The sequence below is a fragment of the Anabas testudineus genome, chromosome 14, assembly GCF_900324465.2.
Source record: "Anabas testudineus chromosome 14, fAnaTes1.2, whole genome shotgun sequence".
NCBI lineage: Eukaryota > Metazoa > Chordata > Actinopteri > Anabantiformes > Anabantidae > Anabas > Anabas testudineus.
Genome location: NC_046623.1, coordinates 13,666,733 through 13,684,102, shown reverse-complemented (window position 1 = coordinate 13,684,102; position 17,370 = coordinate 13,666,733). Strand labels below are relative to the sequence as shown.

General features: G+C 38.7%; 1 protein-coding gene across 4 annotated transcripts in view; it reads left to right on the top strand.

Annotated features, from left to right (window-relative positions):
• Positions 1-17,370, top strand: part of frem2a (FRAS1 related extracellular matrix 2a) — a 57,644-nt gene that overhangs the window by 18,656 nt on the left and 21,618 nt on the right. For all 4 annotated transcript variants that reach the window (XM_026372905.1, XM_026372907.1, XM_026372906.1 and 1 more), the window contains one exon: positions 9,389-9,535. In XM_026372905.1, the coding sequence (XP_026228690.1) occupies positions 9,389-9,535 (147 nt within the window). The remainder of the gene's footprint in view (positions 1-9,388; positions 9,536-17,370) is intronic.

Genomic DNA, 17,370 nt, shown 5'->3' with positions numbered 1-17,370 from the left:
ATCGCAACCATTAAACACCCAGTCTAAACTGTATTTATGTGAGTGATTCAACTGCCTCCCGAGGATTGAGCACTCACCATGCTTTAATTTTTATATATAATATTGGTATTGAACTTTCTTCTTTTTAATAACTGTCAATCACAGTCTGATTTATGCACATGCAAAAAACAGTTTTTTATATTTTTCTCTATCCGTGTTTGCAATGTGCATACAATTAGCTTCCATTTACTTCCATTTGCAGCAGATAGTCTGTGACTCGGAGTCGCATATAGGAAATGAAAACAAGCTGAAGAGGGGTTTGCACTTCTCCAAGATTAGAGAGCAGCAGAATCTCAGGCAAGAAAACCAAATGTTGCAATAATGAACAGAAATGGCAACATTTCAAACCATTTAGAGGCTTAAATGAAAGTCAAGCTATATCTGACTAATATATATATTTATAAGTATTTATATCAGTAAGAACAAAATGAGGGAAACCACAAATGTTAAGGAAAATGTTATACAGACTGTAAAACCTGTGCAAAAGATCGGTCTAATGTCTTGACTGATTAGTGCTCAGCATTTGTATGCTCTCACTGACTAAATAAAGGTTCATTAAATTTTCTCACTGCAAACCTACTGTAGATATGCAAGTATGCACCTACTGTATTCTTTTTTAATTAATTGTAATACATTTTGAAGAATGTGTAGTCACACCTTTTGCACATGTTTTATGATAGAACATATTTAAATGAAAAGTAGAAACTCAGCCAAATAACATAATGTTTCTCAGTGATTCACAAGATTGTGTGTCACTGAGTGTCAATAAACATAATGCCGAGATCATGGGCCACCTTTCAAGGATATATTTCATATCACCTGGGTTAGGTGTATTTTTCAGTTATACATGTGTAACAGTGATTTAAAAGAAGAAGAGTTATTCTCTTCTTCACTTAAAAATTTTAAAAGTAAAATGCGTTCTCCCACTTTCACAAGAAGAAATCCATGTATTCCACACTTTCTTTCTGAAACTGTGAACTAATATTTATTTGAATTAGTGCTAGGCCCATTTTTCAGATGTATTTTCATACTGTAGTGTTAATGCACTTACTGTAGATGTGCTATTGCAAAGACGAATAACAGTTCCTTTATGCACATGAAAGGAGAAACATTGACTAATTGATTGTCTGTGCTTCTGTAAAAGTTCTTAGTTGTTTTTTTTCTCTGCTCTTGGCAATAGTCTGGTTTAAATATAAAAGGCCTGAGGCTTTTATGGAACCTTGTATTTGAAGTACATGAGTTTATATTATGAATCCATAAGCTTACTCAATCTACTTCCTTCCCTTTTAGGAGAGTTGGTGTTACTGCAAAATGGTTTAAGCCATAAAATTTGTAAAGGAAGGCCAAACGTATTAAAAATGTGCTGTTAACATACTGTTAGAAGGCAGCGCTACAGTGACTCACAGCATTGAGGTGTGAAGTGTTTTCTTCTCCTGAAGCCCCCCAAACCAACCCTCCATGTCAACAAGCATCTGTTTTACAGGCCATGATCCATTTTAATATATATTTCACATGTAAGCAAGTATGTAAATAATGCAAAAATAAGACTAAATACTTTACATGTGTACTGGCACGCACTCACACAAGCAACCCCACACACGCATGCACAGCAGTGCACAGAGGGGTAGCCGCAGGCTAAGGGGCGTACTGGCCTCCAGCACAAAGAGGTGTTTGATATTTAAGAGCCCAGGCAGAATAGTGGGTAATGAGAGCCCTGGGCGTCTGAGCTGGGCAGAGCTCTGAGGCAGCCACTGGTAATTACATGACCCTATTACAGACTCATCTACAAGGAAAGAGTGGCAGGAAGCACCTTCTGTCACAGGTTAAGACCAGCTGCGATCACTATAGTTAACTGTGATGGGTTGCAACAAGCTTGTTTCCCAGGCTTCTCTTTGTGTCTGAGATGTTCAGATTGCCAGAATGTAAACACAGAAGAAAATGTTTTCTATTATTTTCTTGATTTGTGGATTTATCATTTAGTGTAAATATCACAAAGAGTCAAACATATTTTTAAATTGTTGAATGTTGGCATTTTTATCACATAGACAAACAAAACAAAGAAAATCAGCACTTGTCAAGTGTTAGAACTGTGAGATCTGATAGCTGGTACTTTGTGTCTGGAAAGAGATGTTACTGAACACATAATTCTCAAACACACTTGAAGAAATCCCAGCGATAGGTGTCATAGTCTTGGAGGAATTTGATCTTAAAAACCTTTGCTACTTAAAAAAATACAATAGACGCCATTAATGATTTGTCACTCCCGTGTAGTCACAAAGCAGAAGATGTTTTAGACATTCTCATGCGGAAAGAACTTTGCTGAGAACAAAGCACCTGCTGAATACGACCAGCATTTTTCTTCTCAACCTCTCTTTTTATACTTATTCCCTGTATGTTTCTCCCCCCACCGCAGACAGGCTTGATTGTTACAATAGATTACTTTTATACGGTGCTCGAACCTTTTCTGTTCATGAAAAGCCTCAACATACCACCGCTTTAAAGTTACAATTGCAATATATCCACTTAAAACACCCCCTGCAGGTTCTATATCCCATTTCACTGCACATGCATTGCATGCTTCTCATAAATCTCTCTTGACTATAACAAAATACTTTAAATGCAGCTCTTGCCTTGTTAGTGTAAGAAGACTAATTATCACCACAGGCTGCAAGGTCACTAGTCACTAGTTGTGTATGATGCGTGATAGGTTGTTGAAGTGTGCTGCCACTGTGACTTTTTCTCCTTTCTTCAAAAAGGCCTTTTTTTCTTAACAGCATGCCAACACTTCAGATGAAATAGCCTCTTCAGGTTGCCCTCTTCTCTGTTAAACGATTCGCATAGGATAAGCAATTATTTATGTACACGCAAACTTTCTCCTTCTGATAGATGAAAGGGAAAAAAGTCACAGAAAAAGAAATAAACAAGTCAATTTTCAACTCCTTCTGCTTCTCTAATAACTTTTAAACTTTTCAGCTTAATAGTAGAATGACTCAGAGTCTGATTATGTCTCAGCTCAGAGATTTGATGTGGCCCATGAACACACTGAATGTAAATGGAATAATCCAGTATTAGATTCCTGAACTTCCTAGAATTTCTGCAATTGAAAAAGCCGTCTTTAATTTCTTCCTGAATGTGAAACACATGTATTGTACATTTCTTTTCCAAATCCTCTTTTAATACATCTTAACTGCTTGGGAAGTGGCTGACACTATGGCCACACGCAGGTTCATCTGCTGACGTTATCGTCGTTGTTGTTAACCTGTCCAGTGAAGTTTACTTGTCTGCACAGAACTGCAAAGCAATGCATCAGCATGCAGGACAGACACAGACACTAACACATCCCCTGGCTTTAGGAGAGGATTCTCTTTATGTCTTTGCATTCAGGAATTTACTGTCACTCACTTCTCCCAGGGCCCAACTCTCCTATCTTTATCCTCTTCATCTCTCCCTTCTCACTCTGTCAGTCTTAGATCTTGTTGGATGTGTTTTATTCATTTTCCATTCTTCTTACTCCGCTCAGCAACTGTGTTCATTATATATTTTGTTCTTTGGTGTTATTTTTATCTGTCTCACTGCCTATCAATGTTCTCTTTTCCTCTCGAGTTACAGTCTTCATATTTTGCCCTACTGTCTCGTTGAATTTAAGCTCAAAGTGTGTTGTGGTTTCTTGTGCAGAGTATCGACTGTCTTAGGCATCAGGATTTGGTTTTACTGTCACACCCTCGCTGTCTTTTCCTGCTGTCTGTCCCTGCCTGTCGTGTTTGTCTGTCAACCTTGGCGCTGATGGATCTCTCTGTTGTAGGCTTACAGCACATTCTGCAGTTGTGAATGTCGCCCGCGATGATCTGCATCTCATTAGAGCGTCGAGATGAGAGCGTGAGAGATGTGAAGGGATTTTTCATCATGTTAATTATCTTTGATTTTGCGATTCTCTATGCTTGTCAACCAACCCAGGACTCAAACATGACCAAACATCCTCTAATCTCAAGAATAAACAAAAAATATATCTTTTAAACACTTATTATTCTACCAAAATAAAAAATTGTGACTATTTGAATGTGAATTGATCAGTTTTGCTTTTTCATCTTTGGTTTTTCTGTTGCTTTTTTCCACATTTACTCTTTTTTTTAACTTAACAGTTAGTTTTCTTCATCCAATTTTCACCCTGTCCTTCTCCTTCTTATAAGGCACATGATTTTCTTCATGCAAAATGAAACTGTCAGAAAGTGACACTTCCAGCTCGCATAAAATCTCATCTTTCTCTGTTTTACTGTCTTTGAATGTGTCCTCCTTAGTGTCTCTGTTTCCTGCTGTTTAATTTTTAATGGATCTTCGTGGACCTATAATTTCTTTTTAGATCATATAAGCATTGCAATGTAAAGTGATACTGTGGCACGAAGGAACCAGACATTTAAGCATCTAGTTCATCCTTTACTGTGTTCACACACATTTGCTCTCAAGTGAGCCTGTAACCATTCTGAGGTACATTAAACCCAACCCTCTGTTAAATATTATATTGACGTGTGGCATGGGGAGACTGCAGCCGGAGTGATAGGCGTGCTTCAGTTCTGTCTTAGTGATGAGCATCAAAAACCCTGCAGGAGAACAAGAGCTTTTAGGTGTTATCATGCAAGTGATGCTCAGAATGCACATGCAGGCATTTAAATGGGGATGTAATTACGCATGCACACAATCACAACTGTACCACAGCAGGCTCACGCATACACTTCAAGGAAGCCACAACTTCTTTATCTCCAGGGCTTCTACCTTTAAGCCATGCCCAGGGATGTATATGGCTGTCTTTACAGACATCAGTGAAAACCCTTATGGTTATTAAGTGCATCACAAGGGCTTCAAAGGAATGAGGATTCTCTGCCCCAGATGTCAGTATCTTAAGGTTTCATGTGTGAGGATGCAACATAGTCATGCCTCATGGATATTGAATGCAGGAAGGAAGAATGCATTATTCTGTTGCGCACAACTTTTATCTTCTTAGGCCAGGTGGAGGGTTAATATACTGTGTGCACACAATGTGTTGTTGCCCACAGTTGCACATGCAGTGGATGTATTTCCAATCCTAATTACAGTATATGCAATACAGTTTAAACAGTATATTCCCTGATATAAAGGTTCCTAATGAAGGAATTAATCAAACATACTAGTGAAAGTGACCTAGTACCTACACACATGCAAAATGTCAGTCCAGACACACGCTTAACTTCACACGCTGATATTCAGTGGGATATATAGACACGGTATATATATAGACACACATACCCTCAAACATGGATTATAGTGCTGATAAAATATGTAACATGACCTGTTTTCAGTCTGATATATGCATGGCCTCTCATATACTCCCCGCTGAAGAAAGAAACACGCCCAGTTATGAGCACATCACAATCTTCGCGATCCCCTTTGCCACTAGTTGCACACATGCCAAGCCTTCTAATGTTAGTGAAGTGACTGCCACACTTCTATCAGGAAGAACTAAAAGGTATTGAAACATCCTGAGGGGGAGGGAGATAGTTGTATTTTTTTCAGACATCAGAATTTATGCAGAGTGGCACTCCTGTCAGATGGAAAGTGCGTGGGCTCCTATTACTACTGGAATATTACTGGTGGGCTATTTTGGATGAAAAAAAATGTTACCGCACTTCATATGCTACGTACTTTGTAAAAGGCACGTTGCCAACTGAATAAATAGCAGATTTAGCGATTATGTCCTAGTCCAGTGTTTTTCAAAAAGTTTTTCATGGTGATGGAGATCATTGGGTTTGTTGGTTGCGTATAGCTGTTTGGGTGCCAGTTGCACTGGGAGTTGGGGACTCGTAAACAAAGGAGGGCAGAAGGCAGATGGAGACGTAACAGTGAGGGAAGGGCCACACTGTCACCAGCACAGCATCATCTTTCTGTGAAACATTTCCTTTGATTTTTGCTGTGATGTCTCAGACATGCATATACACACAGTCACATACACTGAGCTGAAACTCAAGATAGCCTTGGATTTTAAAGAGAGAAGCTAAAAGCCTGATCTTATATTTTGTAGGGATTTTTTAATATACTGTATGTGGTAGTGAATGAGTTTTAGTCTGGTAATAACAACACAATGTAGCAAAGAAGTCTGTATGTGTTCACACAGTTTCATGTATTCATGTTGTAAAAGATGACCAGGATATTTCATATAGTAGCTGTGCGACAATGTAATTTCTGTTTCTTTATTGTCAAACAAGGAACTTCATTATGAGCCTCAGTGGCTTATGGTTTGAAACACTAAGTGGACATTCTTCACTTAGTGACACCTAGCAGAGTATAATAATATATAAGTGCCAATAAAGTGGTTGGAGTGGTGAAATGATTGGTTTGTGTAATAACAGTTGTTACGGCCTTCCTGTAAGAAAAGCCAAAATTGATACTTGCTGAGTGTCATAAAATAGACAGTTACAGTTGTTTGGGGGATTGTAATCTTAAAACATTACTTTCAGCACCCAATGAGGATGTTCAGAGATGTTTTGCTGTTATTTAATATTCCTCTTTTTCTAGCTTTTGAGTCAGACCGATGATATATGGCAGCTCTGTGGGTTCCAATCATATAAGTCCAGTCAGAATCAGACCAACATTTTGATAACAGACGCTGCTTTACAAAAAAAAAAAAAGAAAAACTTTCAGCTTCACTTTGATTTTTACATTAATATCTTTGGAGTGTGCATAGCCCGAAGTTTTATAACTTGAAAGACTCAATCCTCTCCCCTTAACCTTAAGTGTGAGAATCTAGACCGGTGCCTACCAGCGCATTAAGAAACCGAGCAGATATATTTGAAGGCCAGTAGCATGTGTTTTGATGTGCTTTTGAGTGATTGTACCTTCATGGCAGGTTTCCTTTAGGGGTGGAGAAGCTACAAATCTCTATAAAGAGAAGGGTCTCGAGAAAAGGGAGGTGTGGATTACTGGGAGTGAACAAGAGCTTTTGGTGATATACGTTGTATGAAAAGACATTTTCTATGAAAAAGGAAGAGCAACCACATGACACTCACTTTGTTCGGTTTGTCTGTTATATTATGTGATCTGTAATTACACTGCAGCATTTAATTCTGGTTTTATACTAAAGAGTTTATTTGGCAATGAAATTGGAAAGGTTATTAAGTACCAACTCCTTGAATTTGAGTTTTTAAGATAAACAACATCTACAGTGGGTAAGAAAAAAATGGTATTAAGTGGATGTCAATATCCATAAACAAGCAACTGTAACAAACAAACTTAGCCCAACCAGTCGAGGCAGATGGCCGTCCACCCTGAGCTGGGTTCTACTTGAGGTTTCTTCCTCTAAACTTTAGTGCTATACAATAAAAATTTTATTATATTTAATTTAATCATAAGCTTCATAACACAATCATATAGGCCAACAACAGCATTCCCTCTGTGCATAAGGTTAACATGCCTTTTGATTTTAACACTGTGTTGCTGTAAAACAGTCTCATCTGACTGAAGAGCTGTCAGTGATTATTTCATAAAGTCCATCCTAGCTCACAAGTCAACAACAAAACTGTACCATCAAAGTTCTTCTTTGCACATTCCTCACAGTGCCTTGATCCTTGAAATTTGCTATACAGAAACTATGATCCCTAATTGGTTTTTTCAAAAATCCAGTGTTGTGAGTTTTCGTTAGAAAAGACTTTGAAATAGGGTGTAAAGTGAATTTATCTCTATTGAGGATGATTTCAAAGATGCTTTTTTGTACGGTCAGCACATGTGAGAGGTCTTTTATCCTTCCACAAAGACTGGGAGAATGAGACCATCTAAAGCCCACTGCCTCAGCTCCCTATTGTTTGTGCAGCACAGCTCCACACCTCCAAAGCGGGTGGGGTGGGGGATAGGGGGCAATTGAGGAGCGCGTAAACTCACATAAACACCCACAAACACTGACACACGCACACACTTTTTCAGAAGGCTTATGCTGCATTTAATATCAGGTACCTGGAATGATAGTCGAGGTTGCAGTGAAGTTAGAATAAAACTGTTGTGTGTGTTTGCGTGGATGTGCCTGCGCAATTTGCACCTGCTAAGTGAAGCCCCATCTTAGCCTGCAGGTCTTTTGGAGTATACACGAGCTCTTGTTGTATACACTGTCTCCTCACCTCATTACATTGTAGGTATGTGTGCCAAGGCAGAAAGTGCAGAACTTTTCAGTTCTTGCTGTATTTTCACACCATATCAACCAGAACTTTATCATCTCCACTCATCATGATACTATTTATGATTTTGTGTGTTTTTCAAGTCATGGAAATACACTTATTTTATTTGAGAGCAGGATAAATCGCAGATGATGCTTCCCTGCTGCCATTTATGACCTCATGGTGACAGAGTTGAAGTGCTTTGCTCTGTGTGCTTTTAACAGCCGTAACGCTTTGGCCTTTTAAGATGCATAAACGACTCGAAAGAACAAAAAGCGTTGAAATCATCCTCAATAGAGCTAAATGAGATTTCCTTTCTGACAGCCCACACAAACATTTGCACATACAGTCCTCCACCTCTGCATTTCCCTCTGCCAGTGAAACACACACACACACACTTAGACATTTAATTTAGCACTCGCTAAAATGCCATGCAAACTTATGCATTGTTCATCATTACACAAATGCAGAAAAAAGGTCCCTCCTCCACTTCTTTTTTTCCCAGGGTTACAGCTTTTTCCAATTATTTCTTTTATTACAGACCTTCATCCTTTTCCCTACCAGTATGTTGCTAAGTTAGCCAAAAAAAGCAGCATCCTTTTTGTCTGCTTGATGAAGAGGCATCTTTTAAATAGTTCTATTGACCTAACACTACACAACCATTTACACTGCAAACCCTTGCATATAAAAACTGATTGGCACACTCACACTCAATGCTTGTTTGACATAATTAGATTATATCACTTGAGAAAAAAAAAAGAGAGTCACATATAGAAAGATTTTGTGCTTTCGTTTTTATGCATTTGTAAATATTCTGCAGCAGATGTGTTTGGACTGCATATTGAAAATAATTAAAACACTTTTTCTTCATTACAGTTTTACAGTAATTGCACCCTGGGGTCACAGAAATTCTCCTCCTAGTTTCCTTTCCAGTTTATACAGAATTCTGAACACAGCATTTGGTAGTTTAGTCAGAGAAATAAATGGGCACAGACCACCACCACAGCACATGCTGTATATTCACAGAGGTCTTAAAATAAACAGTATTTGCACACTTACACAGATTTGCACAGTTTGAGGAAAAATAATTAGTTGATTTAGGTATATAAAAACTAAAATACTAATGGTTTTTAAATCTGGAATAACAGTGTTTTGATATTGTTATTTATTTTGTCTAGCGGGGAACCAACTAAAGGGACAGCAGTTTCGTCTGGACTGGGCCTGGATCTCTCTGGAGAAAGAGTACTACGTGGTGGATGAAGAGGACAAGTTTCTGGAGGTTGTGCTCAAACGGAGAGGCTACCTGGGAGAGACGTCTTTCATTGGTTAGTCTGTTTGTCCTTGTGTCTCCCTTCTTTTCCTTCCTGATCCTTACTCCCATTCTTTGTATTTTAGCCACAATAACGGGGTTGCTCTAGGGATAGCAGTGAGTAGCTCTTTAGTACATACTAAACTATCACGACAAGTCATCATACACAGATGAAACTGTAAATGCTTTGATGCTCACCTGACATTTTGTCTACCACCACAATGAGATGGATATTTTGGATTTTGTCAGAGATGTCTCTGGAAGAGTTGGATGGAACAGGATCAAATTTGGCAAATTAGTAAATTTGGTCATGTCCTGACTTTCTCATCAGTTTAATTATATGCTAATTTGCAGGCATTATGCAAATGTTTCTGCCAAACATAAGTAGAGTATTACAGAATGCCAAAGTGTAGGCTCAAACAGTCTATTAGTTTTGTTTCTATCTGACTGAAAATCTCTTGCAGCCCTCTTTTTCTGTAGCCTTTATTTAAACTTTTAGCATTTTACATGATACCTAACATCAGGTTTTCATGGCTCCACAGCTGTCTTTGTGTGTGTAACATGCATATAAGGTTGGTGGAGCTATGACCTGAGACTGAGAAAGAGCTCTCTGACAGTATGCGGTGACAATTTTTTGATTTTATTGTGACGTGATGAATCAAGGCATGTTGTGTCTTGCACATAACAGAGCTTCCTCCTTGTTCTACGTTAGGGATGGTGATCTTTTATTTGAGTTTTTTTTTTCTTCTGTAAACATACAGTAGAGCTGATGTGACTTTCCAAATAGCTCTTATTTTGATTCATCTGTCCAAAGGGCAATCTCCAAGAAGCATTGAGGCTTGTCAACAAGCATTTTAGCACTCTACATGGAGCACTTTTCATTCAAAAAGTGACATATAAAGTTATTCTTAGTCCTTTTTCCACCACTTACACTATTGGTCTGTTCAACATGGGGTCTGTTTGGGGAAGTTGGCTGAAATCCATTAGGCCATTATAGAGTAATCTAGAATTCAACTATTCAACTAAGTTGTTTTATTTAATTACAAGCCAAACCAAAGCCATACAGGTATAAAAGAGCCTTTAATTACTTTGTGATACGCATTTACAGTCAAAAAGCTCTAAACAATGATCAGATTTATCCTCTAAGCCAAAGTAATTTTGTACGACCTTGAGTCACTTAAGACTTTGTAAAAAAGATATTCTACTTTTTGTAATGAGTGTGAGGAGGCTAGACAAGATAACTGTCCTGGCCTGTGCAGAGATGCAACCCTTTATTCACCAGCACATACAGGGAAACAAGGTCAAGGAAAATATTTTTGATAGAAGATTGCATGAAGCAACATGTTGCTTTCCTAGATCGTCGCTTTTTCTCCAAGTAAAGCAAAGCTGTAGATTAATGTTAATCTGTTTGTGTTCCCAAGGGCTTTGACACACATACCTGACAGCCAGCCTTTCAACTCCCCTGCAGTTTTCAGTGCGTCCAGCACCATGTCCCTCATGTGTGCCTGTTTGACCAACTGACCATGTTCAACTGGCTTTAGAGTCTCACTAGTCGTCAAGTCTCCCGATGTTTTTTTACTTTTACAATTTTCTATACACAGACTGACAATGCAGAATCATAATGGCTTGAAAAAGGTTATCTAGTTTGTCTTTCGTCAGTGTTACATGAAGAAGAAACACATATTAGGTTATTATCTGGGTGTATTGTGGTGGTGCATAGTGTATTTTTTTATTATTTTTTTTGTTTTGTGTGTGTGTGTGTGTGTGTGTGTGTGTGTGTGTGTGTGTGTGTGTGTGTGTGTGTGCGTGTGTGCGTGTGCGTGTGTGTGTGTTACACAAAGCAAGGTAGGTTTGATGCTTCCGCATCTTAAACTGCAGCATGAAAGAAAGCAAGGAAGAGACTGACGTTAAGATCAGACAAAATACAAACTGCGCTCTCAGTTTTACTTTAAATGTTTCTGCGTACTGTCGACTTTGTGAAAATGCCCTTAAAGTCTTGTTCTTGGAAAGTTCCCTTCCTCGAAAGAAAAGAAAAAGAACTGCTGTTACAACTTATTTCAAATTGGACCTGTGCATTTTGCCATTTCCGCTTCTAAGGTAGTTGTTCACCTGCCGTAGGTAAGATTAGAATTGTTCTCTTTGCCTTTTAGACATGTCAGAGCAACTAACAGTGAGTCATAGAAGATGTTGTCTCCATCTAGAAGACTGAATCATCAGTAAATGTAAAAATAAAGTTAGCGTCATGCCACCTGTAGCACTCAACAATGCACAAAGAGTGGACAGAGAACGCATTTTAGGAAGCTTTTTCACCAGCAGGTGTTCTGGTGTTTGAGTGTTTGTGCAGGTAAAAAGGTTAAAAGGATGATGATGTTGTTCCTGAACGCTCCCCTGAGCGCTGACATTATCATTCTTCAGCTGGTTAGCTCTAGAAGAAAAGCCAACTGTAAGCAGCTTTTGCTCTCTCCCACCCCCCATCATCATCCTCATTATGTTAATCATTTTGTCAGGTCTTGGCATCACGGAGTTTAACGTATAAGCTTTAAGACTTATGTTCCTTGTGTGTGTGTGTGTGTGTGTGTGTGTGTGTGTGTGTGTGTGTGTGTGATATCATTGTGAGGGCCAGCATGAATTTTTAACCCTTGGACTAAGGACATTTTTACAAAGTAAGGATACTTTGACCGACCCTCACAATGAGAAGGATGCTTAATAAGCTATCTAAGACTAGGTTTTAGTGTTATTAGTTAGAATTAGGTTTGTGTGTGTGTGTGTGTGTGTGTGTGTGTGTGTGTGTGTGTGTGTGTGTGTGTGTGTGTGTGTGTGTGTGTCAATGTGACTGTGGGAGTCCTCTCTAGAAGGCTTTGAGTGTATCTCTTGGGCACGTATGAAAGCTTGCATTCTGACTCTCATCTCTTTGCACAGTTGGTGTGGGACCACACACACAAACACACACACACACACACACACACAAATCCATTTTCAAGCCCGTCAGTGTGAAAGTGCTTTCCGTCTAGGCTGATGCCGCTTCCACATGTTGAGTTGAGTTCTTAAGGAAGATTAAAGAGAAGGAATATTTACTTGTAACTCAAGGAAAAAAGGATGTCTTACTTCATAGCACCAGATCTAAGTCACTCCGACACTACCATTTTGTCTGATAACCCAAATCCAATTTTTATGAATGCTTGCATGTACATATTTCTATGTATTTGTGTGCACAGAGTGGATCTGCTCAGGTGCTGCTGATGAAATATGGTCCAGTTTAGGGTAACGCAGAATGAAAAACAGAAACCAATAAAATCTAATAGCTTTCACAGATTTCAATTTGCTGCGCTGATGAACAGAAGAATGGAGCTGATGAACCAATAATAGAGTGGTGACATACTGGAGATGGACAAAACAGCAGGAACGCTACAGTGGCAAGAAAAAATATGTGAACCATTTGGAATTGTGTTGTTTTCTGCATTAATTTGTCATAAAATGTGATCTGATTGTCTTCTAAGTCAAGAGTATTAACAAATATGAGCCTAAAAAATCTGATCCTTAATGTCTTTATTGAGAACAACCACAAAAATCTCTTAGTGCTGGTGGAAAAAGTATAATAACCTCAAAAAAAAAAAAAAAAAAAGCTGGTCAGGTGCTTGCATACCTGGAATCAAATTGTTTGAGTTTGCTTTGCACAAGAAGAATCTGCTTACATGAGCCATGCCTCTTCCATACGAGCTTTCAGAGGATCTACGATAAAGAATTGATGATTGACATGAAGTTTGAAAGGTTCACAAAGTGATGTCAAAGACCTTAACCAGTCTACAGTTAGGTAAATAATCTACAAATGGAGACACTTTGGGACTGTGGCTATATTTAACTACTTGGAAAGAACACACAGCACTACGTCTCGCATAAAAAGGTCACAGCATATCACCATGAAAACATCATCCCAACTGTAAAGTATAGTGGAGGAAACATGAATTGGACCTGCTTTGATGCATCAGAGCCAGCTTGCTGTGATTGGGGGGAATATGAAGAAAAAATTCTTCAGGGTAATGTGAGAATGTCTGTACGTCAGCTGAAACTCTGTAGAAGTTGGGTGATGCTACAGGACAATGACCCAAAACACACAACTGACTGGCTTCAGAAAAACTAAATCTGTTTTTTGGAGTGGCCAAGTCAGAGCCCAGCCCTCAACCTAATAGAAATACTATGGAACGACTTGAAGAGAACCACACACACGAGACGTCCAAGAAGATCTAAAGCTAAAAGAGACCTGCAAGAAGAATGGGCAGGTCTGATCCACAGCTACAGGAAGGGACTGGTTGAGGTTATATGGGGTCAATTCCAAGGATTCGCATACTTTTTCCAGTACCACTATGAGGTTGTTATGGGTTTTTTATTGTTCTTAATAAAGACATGAGAGATCAGATTTTTTTTGTGGTATTATTTTAGGCACATCATATTTGTTAATATTCTTGACTTAGATGAAGATCAGATCAATTTATATGATAAATTAATGCAGAAAACCATGAAATTCAAAAAGGTTCACATACTTTTTCTTGCCACTTATATGCATTAATTTAATGCACTCCAATACTGCCACATTAATGGTACCTGTGATTGATGTTGGTGTCAGCTGAACTCATTCTTAAACGGCTGCAGTTTGTGCTGTCAAGCAAATATCTCAATAAGAATCAATGTGAGTCAGGTTCTACTAATGTCTCTATTAATTTACCTTTCATCTGTTTGACTCGAGTCAAATTTAGATTTGGTGTTTTTTTCCTTGCCACAGTGTGCAGCTTTATACTGTGCTTTAGAATACACACAGCCAGTCTGCTAGGTTTAATCTCTCAAAAATCATATATCAAATAGACAAACACTAGATTTTGTTTGTTTGTTTGTTTGATGTTATGATATATTTAATATGTAAATAATGTATTAGTTTAACATGATCAATCACAAAATCTGACCAAGTCCAGTCATGTATTATATTCACTTTTGAATACTTTGTACCTAATGACTCAATTCTCACATGTCATCTGTACACACTAACGGTCTACTTGATCAAATCACTGTAACAGTTTCAGTTCAAAAAATCCATTAAGGTCTTATATTGGTCAGCAAATATATAAAATCACATGTATGAATGTACACCCTTAAAGCAGCAGTGCCATTGTTTCAACAATATACACTTAATTTCAAATCCAATTATGCTGAAGTTAGAAACACCTGTCTATGTGTGGCATGCAAATAGAGGATATGTGAGGGTAGTAACAAAGCAAAACCAGAGCTGTAAAAGGATAATTAGTGATACAGAGAAAAGAAAATGAAAATTAAATAGAAAAGAAAATCAGGAAAAGGGAAGAAAAGGGAAAACATGTCTTCCGTCCTAGGTAGGTAGATAGTGTGTTTGCAGATAGATGGATTACATTAGATTAGACAGGTAGTGTGTCAGAGATGTAGAATCAGAAAAAAAGACACCCAGTGATGTTGTCAGAAGCTTGCTGCTGTTTGCTGATGAAAGCTAGTGTGGTGCCAGGCAATGGCAGAGGAGCGTTGTTACACATGCTTCATCACAACGGGACGTACAGGTAGAGAGGATCAGTGGAGGAGGAATGCAGAGATTAGATCAAGGTTCAAAGATGCCCCCGCAAAGCAGAGCTCAGGCAGAACGTTGCTGGACGAGAGCGTGACGATCAGATTGGATTCTTCCAACGGTGCGTTCACTTTCTCACCTCTGGCGAAAAAAAAAGTCCTCACTTTCTCCGGTGTGACACTTGTCCTACTGACTTGTCAACCCGCTTAACCCCCCTCACCGTCTTTTCGTTTCACCTCATCTCAACACAGGCACTGTTTGGTCCTAACCTGTTTTCTCTCATCAAACACAACGCTTCTGTTCTTCCTGCTCCTTTATTGCCCTAGGTGCCTTATACGCTTCTTCCACCCACTCTCTATTTATCATTCATCTTATATCTACCTATCCACCTTCTCTCCTCTCTGTCTCACTCCAGTGCAGCACCCATATTTGTTCTTGCTCTGTCTTTCTTATCCTCACTTCCTTGCGTGCATCCTGTATTTGGTTGATACCCATTGTGATGTATCTCAGCTGGTTCCTCTACATCTTTATTTTGTCACATCTTCTTGCCCTCTTCCCTTCATGAAACCATCCTCGTCTCCACATATTTACTTTTCTTTCATTCCTCTTTCTTTGTCTTCGTCTTTCCTAGTTAGTAACATTACATTCCCAGTGGAAACAAGATGGAATTAAATCCTCATTCTTTGTTTTTACTCCTGCATAAGTCAGAGCTGGCTTCTTCGAGACTTTTCTGCACACTTTTTCTGGTCTGTCCCGAGAGATAAGGGGAGAGTTGTTAGCAAGTTGTACTGCAGATTAGAGTAGATTGAGAGATTTTATTTCAACAGCAAATACTAGCCGAAGCTAGTTTTTACACATCTTCACCTCAGCTACCTCAATGTACTATAATAATATACATTTTATATTTTACACTCACCCAAACTCTTCCTTGCTGACAAAACTAAAGTATATAACATAAGGAAGCAACAATGGACTTATAAACAATTTTTTTCATTTTGAACTTGTTTGTGAACTCTTTGTATCTGTGAGTTTATGTCTGTTTCGTGTAGACACAGATACAAAAACAAAGGAGTATAACACTGAGGAATAGAACTGTAGACATCAGAAACCCTCTCGTGGCTGTAGCTCCACCTGCTGCGAAGGAACCCCAGTGTGACCCCAGGCAAGGTGTGTCTCTTTCCTTCGGGGACTGCAGCAAAGGTGGTGCAATGATGCTCCACCCTTTTAAAATCAACATTTCATCTCTACTGTGAAGAGTGGTTTTGTCTGTGTGTGTGTGTGTTGGATTTGATTTGTGTCAAATGTGTGTGAGAATGAAAAAACATGACATGTTAAATGCATGACACATGTCTAGTCTTAATTTCTGTAAAGGTCTAAGATAATTCTTCATTAGGTAACTTCTATTTTTCATTTCAAGTATTTCTGTGAATGCGTCTCTTTATGTATGTAGTCTTCAGCGTTAGTCACGGAGTCTGCCAAGGAGATGGAGGCAAATGATCCATGCACACACTGAGTATGGATCATTTTCCAAGCAGAAGACGGTGCATGTACACATTTCTCAAGAAGTATCACCCTATCAACGTTGTCGGCTCTATCCCTGATTGAAAACAATGAATTCTCTCACTCTATAATTTGATCTAAGCACTAAACAGATGCATCCTATTTCTGAGAATAGCTGCATCATATTCATGTCATACTGAATGAGTTTCTGGGAATTAACATGCACATGCTGTTACATCACCTATCCCGCTTTCCCACCAAGCCAGCTCCAGGGCTGCTTCAGAGCCACTGTTAATTTCGGACCAGATCTTCCCGTTTTCACAGCCAAAGAACTGGTTCTCTGCCAGAAAAACTGCAGTGTGATTGATAAATGTAGATGATGCTAATTAGTCAGTGAAAGAATACAGCTAACAAAGGACAACATGAACATCCTAGTCTTAGCCGACCTAATCTTCCAGAACTCCTTCAGATAGCATCATCTTAACTAAAAAAAAAAACCCTCAAAATGATGTAATCTGGAGTTCTCAGCTGGAGAAACAGAGAGATATTTAAATAAAAATACAGTACAAAGGGAGGTTTCATAACATTACATGTGCTCCCTAGACTAGACCCATAGGAAGCAAATTTAAAACCTGTGAAGTTCCCTTTAATGCATTTTTGGGGCAGTGTGTCTGTGCAATCTGTTCAACCAGGCATGTGGCGTGGTGCAAGATATCTCAGCAACTTAACATGAAATTTGCTCATGATAGTTGTAGTCACCCTGCTGACTT